Source organism: Rhinopithecus bieti, unplaced genomic scaffold (genome assembly GCF_001698545.2).
Source record: "Rhinopithecus bieti isolate Rb0 unplaced genomic scaffold, ASM169854v2 scaffold_15834, whole genome shotgun sequence".
NCBI classification, from domain to species: domain Eukaryota; kingdom Metazoa; phylum Chordata; class Mammalia; order Primates; family Cercopithecidae; genus Rhinopithecus; species Rhinopithecus bieti.
Window position 1 is genome coordinate 550,088 of NW_016808980.1, and position 9,313 is coordinate 559,400.

General features: G+C 47.7%; 1 protein-coding gene across 1 annotated transcript in view; it reads right to left on the bottom strand.

The window, feature by feature from the left end:
- The window catches only part of B4GALT5 (beta-1,4-galactosyltransferase 5), an 89,962-nt gene extending 85,271 nt beyond the window's left edge, over positions 1-4,691 (bottom strand). The window contains exon 1 of the mRNA XM_017888157.1: positions 4,400-4,691. Within this exon, the coding sequence (XP_017743646.1) occupies positions 4,400-4,691 (292 nt within the window). The remainder of the gene's footprint in view (positions 1-4,399) is intronic.
- Between the last annotated feature and the right edge of the window lie 4,622 nt (positions 4,692-9,313).

The following is a 9,313-nucleotide window of genomic DNA, read 5'->3' on the forward strand; positions in this document are numbered from 1 at the left end:
TGATCGGACTGGAGTATGGAAGTACTCTGAGCTCTCAGATTTTTTTTAAGTTAGCGAGTCATAAATAAGTTCAAAAGTTTTCTGCAGAACCCTGAAGGGAACAGGGATATTTCAACATTGCAAATAAAACAAGTGATTAAATAAATGAGAATCATGAAGGCTAGGGGGTAGAGGGCTGAAGAGAAGGGACATCACATTTTTCTGCAACATTATTACCTTGCTCTTTATCAAATCTACCACTTTCTCTCTTTCACTCTCTCACTTTCTGTCCCAACCTTCTCCTTTTAAATTGCCGACATAAAACACTACTTCCAAAATTAACAATACAAATACAACTCAAGGCCAGGCACGGTGGCTCACGCCTATAATCCTAGCACTTTGGGAGAATGAGGTGGGTGAATCACCTGAGGTCAGGAGTTTGAGACAAGCCTGGCCAACATGGTAAAACCCCATCTCTACTAAAAATACAAATATTGGCCGGTGGTGGCAAACGCCTATAATCTCAGCTACTCGGGAGGCTGAAGCAGGAGAATCACTTGAACCTGGAGGGCAGAGGTTGCAGTGAGCCGAAATCACGCCACTTCACTCCAGCCTGGGCAAAAGAGCGAAACTCCGTCTTAAAAAAAAAAAATCCCAACGAAGCCATACTTTTAAAACATTAAATGGATCAAATGGGATTATTATGGCTGAGGGCACTTTATATTTTTTGCAAACACACTATTAATAGTCTTGTTTAGTAATTTTCCTCATATCCCATTTTCTAGGTGAGATGGTACCCCATTTCACAGATGACTCTCAAGTCCAAGAAAAGTTTCCTTAGCTCTTAGAATACAGGTCACCCATATTAAGTGGCATGAGATCTCAAAAATACTAAGTTAATGGTTAGGCTAAAATGTTGGCTGGGTTACAGTATACATGGACAATTCAAAACATTTATAGCTACATGATTTTTCTTATTTCAAATTCAAGTCTACTATTTCTGAATATAATTGTAATATATTCTTGGAGTGAAGATATCTCTAGCCCTTGAGCACAACGTAGCCACAGGGTATAAAAGCAAATCAAAAGCAAGCACTGGAAAAGTTAAACCTAGAAGGAAACACAAGTCCAACACTTTCCACTGTGCCAGAAAGCAGAATTGTCATTGGGAAATTTATTAAAGTGAACTACATGAAACTGCTGATAGGCAACTCTTTTGACCTGCAAAAAACAGAAATTTCATATGGCTCAACCTAATGTTATTTTTATTTATTTATTTTTTTTTGAGACAGAGTCTCACTCTGTTGCCCAGACAGGAGTGCAGTGGTGCGATCTCAGCTCACAGCAACCTCTGCCACCTGGGTTCAAGCGATTCTCCTGCCTCAGCCTCCTGAGTAGCTGGGATTACAGACACCTGCCACCACACCCAGCTAATTTTTGTATTTTTAGTAGTGACGGGGTTTCACCATCTTGGACAGGCTGGTCTTGACTCCTGACCTCATGATCCACCCACTTCAGCCTCCCAAAGTGCTGGGATTACAGGCGTGAACCACTGCGCCCAGCAAACCTATTATTATTTTCTAAGCGCATTTTAATAATTGTTCAAATAAGGTCTTCATATCCCAAGGAACACAAACCAATCTTTTATTTCACCAGATCGCCTTAACCTTGAAAAAATTTGCCACCCCACTGTCCAAAGCTAGACATTCGAAAAATTTAATTTCAACAGAGCTTGTACATTATAGTGAGATCCTGTCTCTACAAAAAAACTGTTTCAAAGTTAGCCAGGCAGGGTGGTATGTACCTGTAGTACCACCTACTCAGGAGGCTGAAGCAGGAGGATCGCTTGTGCCCGAGATCAAGGCTGCAGTAAGCTATGAATATCACTGCACTCCAGCCTGGGCAACAGAGCGAGACTCTGTATCAAAAAAAAAAAAAAAAATCATTAGTAGGAAGGACAAACAGCTAAATGTAACTACTCCACATCCTTTTTTTATTGTTCCCCTTTCCTACGAACAAAATTTCCATCCTAAGTAGAAGTCCCCTTCAGAAGACTTACATTCAAAGAGATACAGTACTAATGAAAATGTAACTGCTCTGCCTCTTTTTCAGCTATCAGTGATATAAGATTCTAGGCATGGCAGTAGCTCATCGCTTTACACAGGGGTTCCACTGACCTAAAAATCTACTGTTGAGGAATCTTAATTAAATTGATAAGTTCCATTTCTGCTGGAGAATCTGGCTTCTAACCTTTCTATCAAAAGGGTGATTACCATCACAGTAGATATAGTTTTCCATTTAGATATAGTTGATTTATGGACTCAGACCAGAAGTACCTGTCACTTTCACAAAAGGAGAAAAAAAGGCTTATGGCTCTAAGACTGCCTCTAGGTCCAAATCCCATCTTTTCACACCCATTTTTATTAAAGTCTAATAGCCAACATGCTAATGAACTCTTTTCTCAGTTAATTCCACTAATTAGTTATCTGCTCTTGTTCTGCCAGAATCGCAACCCTTTTACAATCTACTCATCAAATCCATCAGGCCACATATTATACCTTCCTAGAGGGACACTTTCCCCTATGACACTTTGTAAACAGGGCAATCTGATGCTGCCTGTTCTATCTTTCCAGATCTAGTTGATAGTTCAAAACATCAACATTAACCACGAGTAAAATATGCTTTAAAAAATAATCAGGAGACGATCTCCTGCTCTATCTGGAAATTTCTCTATTCAGCTAGTTCTGTGTTGACAGGTCAACAGAGAATAGCACTAGTTATTGCTACAATCCTAAAAGGCATTTCCCTAAAGCTAAACCATCAACCCTTTCCTAAAAGCCATATAATCCAACATGTTTCTAGCAGAATTTACTCTTCCTGCCCCTGTCCCAACAGCATCTTCTGATCATTTTTCACCATAAACTGAGGTTTCCTCATAGTGATGCCAAGTCAGGCAAACACATTCCTTAAGCCTTCCACCTAACTCCCTTCTTCCTCGAAGTTACATGTAATAGCTGCATTTACTTATTTTTAAAACTCTTCAAGCATTAGGTACAGTGGTGAGTGCTTTTAAAGAACAAGTATCTACTCCCATCCTTAACACCGTATGAGATTGGGCTCATATTCCCATTTTACAGAGGAGAAAAGCTAAGGCTTAGTAACCTGCCCAAGGTCATACAGGGCAGAGAATGGAATGCAAGTCTGACCTCTGTGTCCTCCGCTCTTAACCATCATGCTGTCTTTCCTTCTGATCTCTTCCTGTCCTAAATGGTGCCCTGTGGTCTTATAAAAGACTATGCTTGGGGCGGGCGGGGGAGGGGTGGCAGGGTCAGTCTCTCCAGAGACTGCCTTTCCTTTAAAGGATAAGACTTTGAAAAGAAGGAGTACCCATTACATCTTTCCTCCATGCTCCCCCTTCTCACCTGGTACCATTTCCCAAAGGCCCCAGCTATATCCCCTTCTCTAGGGCCAATTTAAACTTCCCCTTTGTCCCCAGAGCAGGCACTATCCAATACTGAAGAACCACTATCCACCCGCAAGGCTAGGAGAGGGCAGAAGTGGAAGAAAGGAGAACACAGACAGCACCCCTTCCCCAGGTCTTCAGTTGAGAAAGAAGCTGTGGCTGAAAGGCTGGGGGACTGGGGGCAAAAGTAACAAGGATGTGCCCTTGTGGATACGCGAGGTAGGGGCAGGGGGAGATGGGGAAGAGGCATGGGACGCTCAGGGGGTTAGCAGGAGACTGAATGGGGGTGGACCTCTGTAAGGAGAAAGGTGGTGCCACCGGGCAGGCAGAGAGATCAGGCCATTGAAGAAGTGAACGTGAGTTACGGAGGACCTGGAGGTGGATGTAATGGGGGAAGTGGTGGAAAAAAGGGGAGGGAGGGGGCTCACGGCAGCAGGAAACGATGGAGTCACGGGGAGTGGGGGAGGACGGATGGGAGCCAGAAGGTGGGGCGGCCTGAGACCCGGGCAAATGGGCTCGGCAAGGAGCGGGCGCGCCGCGGGGGCTTGGGGTGCGGGGAATGCCGGGAATGGGGGTTCCAGGAGACCCCGGGGAGGGGAAGGTGAAGCGGGAGTTCTCGAGCAGAGGAGCGGGACGTGGGAGTTCCAGCGAGGCAAGAGCGGGAAGAGGGTCCCGGAGCAAGGGGCGGGCGTGAAGGCACCGTCCGGTTCGCGAGGGCGGCGTTATGAGGGGCGGGGTGGGCCAGAGGCTGGCGCGGGAGAGGAGTCCCGGGAGCCCGTTGGGGTGTGGAGGGCAGGAATGTCCTGGGGTCCCCGAGAGCCGGGCCAGGACTCCAAAGTCTTCGGAGGACCAGGTTGGAGGCCGCCTCCCGGCCGGGGCCCCCAGGAAGGGGCGGGGATTCCCCGGGTCCCTCAAGGCCAGAGCGGCAGCCGACGGGGTCCCAAACCCCCTTCCTACCTATGCCGGGCGCCACATAGACGAAGTAGAGCAGCGAGGACGAGAGAGAAAAGAAGAAGAGCGCGGCGAGCAGCGAGCGGCGCGGCAGCCGCAGCAGCCCCCGGCGGGCGCGCATGCTGCAGCAGCCGGGCGGCCTGCTCCCGCCGCTCCCCCGGTCCGCCGCGCTCCTGGCGGCCGCCGCCGCCAACCGCTGGGCCTCGGCCACCCGCCTCCCGGGCGCTCGCCGGGCCGCACTCGCCGCCGCCGCCCTCGCGCGCTCCAGCCGCCGGCTCAGCCGCGGCCGGCGCCACATGAAGCGGGTGGGGGCCAGAGCGGCCCGAGCAGGGCGCAGCGGCGGGGGCGGGGCGGGGCGCCGCGCGAGAGGCGGGGCCAGGCGCGGCCGGGCACCGTCGCAAAAGACCCGCGCGCTTGCGCTCGCTGCCGACCCTCGCCCGGCCCCCACTGCAGCCCGCATGGAATATCGCCAAATGGCGACAGCCCCTCTCCCAGTGCGGCCACCGCCCAGGCTTACGGGGAACGTCTCCCAAGTGCTCCGCGCTCGCTCGCCCCCATCTCGGGGGCCAAGGGACCATCTACAAAGTCTGACTCGTCTCGTTTGCCCACTGCAGCAGAAGAGTGGGGATTGAAAGGCTTGGGGATTCGGCCTGGTATACACCCTCATTCATTCATTCATTTATTCAATTCACCATTTATTTATTGAATGCCAGATACAGTTGTTGGCGCTGGGCATGCTACAGAGAAAAAAACGATCAAAATCTGTCTTCTTGAAACTTAAATTATGTGAGAGGTAAAAGAAACAAATCAACTAGTAATATCAGGTACTGGTAACACATATGAATACGATAAAACAGGAGGATGTATTGCAGGCAGACTGGAGTGGTGAAGAAAGGCCTCACTGAGCAGTGACACGAGCTGAGACATAAAAGGGTGAGAAAGCGCCAGCTTTTTAGAATAACCTGGGGAAAAGCAGTCATACCAGGGGAACAGCAGGTGCAAAGGCCCTGAGGTAGGAAAAGGGCTGATCTGCCCCCGAGTTGAATCCAAGGCCAACATGAATAAAATCCAGTGAAGTAGTAGGGGAAGTAGGGATGAACTTGGAGCTCTAGTTAGGGTCCACATCCTACTGTATCAGAAATAGCATAATGATAACAATTGTCAATGTCTCTAGACTTCTGCTGAGAAACATGGACTTTACTAATGCCATGAAATTCTCCCACTAGTCTTGAGATGTGTGTTGTTATTATTGCTATTGTACAAGTGAGGAAACTGAGGTTTCTGGATGGAAAGGCAATTCACCCAAGCCTTGCATTAAGGGCTCAAATCAAAACTAGCCTGTCTCCCATGTCAGGCCCTTGACCTCTAGGTTGTAACTGTCTCAGCAGTCTGTGTGGCCTCTAATTCTTATCCTGCAGATAAATCGGTATCCTATCCCCATCACCTGGGTGTGGGACCATATCCAAAAAAATGCTTTCAGATCAGCATCAGCTCAAAGGACCTCAGAAGGCAATGAACAGTCCTAGAAATTTATGGCAAGAAGCAGTAGCTTCAAGGAGCTGGACTGAGGAGGCCAGTGTCCCCGGTGTAGACACATCTGAAACTAGGGTACTATCTTGAAATGCTGGAAGCAGTAGGGAGGGGAGAGGACTTTGCAGAGATTCTATGAGGATCAAAAATAATCCTGATTTATATTCCTAAAGTGATTTCTACTTTTTACAGTGTTTCTTTGATCCTTTAAGTGGGGAGTCTAGAGCCACACTGCCCAGGTTCTCTGACTCCCAGCTTTTCCATTGTTAGCTGTGTGACTTGTGTTAGAGTTAACACAGGTTAAACTCTCTGTGCCTCAGTAAAATGGAGGAGGTTATTAGCAACCTCATCAGGTTGTTGTGAGAATTTAAGTAATACACGCAAAGTGCACGTAGTAAGTGCACTTAGCTGTCACCTAATTCAGTACCCCTGGGGAATGGTATGGTGGAAGAGAAGAGGCTTAAACAACAAAAAAGGAAAGCAGAGAATTTTGACTCAGATAGATGTGAGTTCAAATCTCGGCTTGGCCTCTCCTGGCTGTGTGACTCTGGAAAGTCACTTACCTCTCTGAGCTTCTCTATTCATCACCTGTGAACCAGACCCAGTGCTGCCCACCCCACAGGGATGTGATGTGGATTAGATGAAATAGTGCAGGTAAGGCCCTGGACCAGAAATCCCAGACTAGCCGGAATCATCTAACTTACAAATACTTTGTTGGCCCACACAATGGCCCCTCCCAACCCTCATATCTGTGAAACATTTTCAAACATATAGAAAAGTTGAAAGAATAGTAGAAGCATCATCCACACACTCCCCACCTGGATTTGATCATTCTTATCATTTTTCCACATGTATGTATCTATATTCATATGTTGAAAATTTTTATTTTTTGCTAAATATTAAAGGTAGGCCGGGCAATTATGCCTGTAATCCTAGCACTTTGGGAGGCAAAGGCGGACGGATTGCTTGAGCTCAGGAGTTTGAGACCAGTCTGGCCAACATGGCAAAACCCCATTTCCACAAAAAATACAAAATAATTAGCTGGGCATGATGGCGTGTGCCTATAGTCCCAGCTACTTGAGAGGCTGAGGTGGGAGGATATCTTAAATCCAGGAGGTGGAGGTTGCAGTGAGCCAAGATAGCGCCACTACACTCCAGCCTGGGAGACACAGCGACACCCTGACTCAAAAAACAAGAAACAGCCGGGCGCGGTGGCTCAAGCCTGTAATCCCAGCACTTTGGGAGGCCGAGACGGGCGGATCACGAGGTCAGGAGATCGAGACCATCCTGGCTAACACGGTGAAACCCCGTCTCTACTAAAACTACAAAAAACTAGCCGGGCGAGGTAGTGGCGCCTGTAGTCCCAGCTACCCGGGAGGCTGAGGCAGGAGAATAGCGTGAACCCGGGAGGCGGAGCTTGCAGTGAGCTGAGATCCGGCCATAGCACTCCAGCCCGGGTGACAGAGCGAGACTCCGTCTCAAAAAAAAAAAAAAAAACAAGAAACAAAGTAAGTTGCTGCCTTACTGTGCTTCATGCCTTAACGCTTCAGTAGCAAATCCTAAGGAAAATTACGTTATCCTTCAAAACCACAATAATATTAAGAGAATTAACAATTATATCGTAACATTCTGTAATATCCAGTCTATTCTGGACAGAGAAAGAGAAACCTTCCTACATCTAAACTATGTACCAATGATCAATCTCTACTTCTGACCTATCTAAAATAATAAGGCATCAAAACAAATTGGTTATGTTTTAGGCCAGGTACAGTGAGTGGCTCACGCCTGTAATCCCACCACTTTGAGAGGCTGAGGCAGGCAGATCACTTGAGGTCAGGAGTTTGAGACTAGCCTGGCCAACATCATGAAACCCCATCTCTACTAAAAAATACAAAAATTAGCTGGGCTTGGTGGTATGTGCCTGTATTCCCAGCTACTTGGGAGGCTGCGGCAGGAGGATTGCTTGAAACTGGGAGGCAGAGGCAGAGATTGCAGTGAACCGAGATCGTGCCATTGCACACCAGCCTGTTGTCCAGCCTGGACAACAGAGTGAGACTCCATCTCAAAAAAAAAAAAAGCAAAATACAAAAATTTTGCACAAAAATTAGGCACAAGAATCGCTTGAACCCTGGAGGTGGAGGTTGCAATGAGCTGAGATCGCACCACTGCACTCCAGCCTGGGCAACAGAGCAAGACTCCATCTCAAAAATAAATAAATAAACAAACTGGTTATGGGTTTTTTTTTGTTTGTTGTTTTTGTTTTTCAGATGGAGTTTTGCTCTTGTTGCCCAGGCTGGAGTGTAATGGCACAATCTTCGCTCACAGCAACCTTCACCTCCCAGGTTCAAGCGATTCTCCTGCCTCAGCCTCCCAAGTAGCTGGGATTACAGGCAAGCACCACCACGCCCAGCTAATTTTGCATTTTTAGTGGAAACAGGGTTTCACCATGTTGGTCAGGCTGGTCTCGAACTCCCGACCTCAGGTGATCCACCTGCCTCGATCTCCCAAAGTGCTGGGATTACAGGCATGAGCCACCACGTCCAGCCATTTATGTTTTAGATGGAAGAAAAGAAAGATGTCAGGGGATCCAGGCATCCCTACCTCAAACTCCTTCCTCCACACCCCTTTTTCATCTCCAAGTTAGGTTTCCAACTCACTAAAGCATGCATTCATTATGTATTCATTTAACTATTCAGTTCCTCAGACAAATCAGTGTATTCTAATCTCTACTCAAATGTTACCTTCTCAAAAAGACCTTTCCTCTAAAGTAGCTTTCCGCTCCCCATCCCAGCACTCTCTATCCATATCCTTCCTCAGCCTAATTTTCTCCATAGCACTTTTATCCCCTGACATTCTACTATACATGTACAGATTTACTTGTTCATTTTCATCTCCCAGATCAGAACATAAACTTCACAAAAGCAGAGATTTGGTTTCACTCTCTGCTGTATCCTTGCACCTAGTGCAGTGTTCAGCAGCCAGTGGGCGCTGAATAATTGTTGAAGGATGACAGGTGTGCAGTGAGTGTGTGCTGGGCATGGCAGATGCAAAGATGACTAAGACATTCTTGCAGCCTAGTGACATATGACCAACAGGAAAGTGACTAACTGGGCGACACTGTCATAAGGGCAGGACTCAGCATGGCTGGCAGTAGGGAAAGGTGTCTTGTGAGATTCTAGATGGTCTTTGAAGGGACATTGAGACAGGTTTGCTCAAGGGGCATTGAGAAGAGGCCTGCCTGGTTGGAGCAGTTAGTCCTGCCAAGGAAAAGAAAGAGGTGAGGGGTGAGGCTGGAGGAGTGAGGCCTGACCCTGTGGCTCAACATGGGCCCTAAAATCAGACACATCTAGCCACCAGTCTTCCTTCCTCCCTGCCCTCACTCTGTCATCT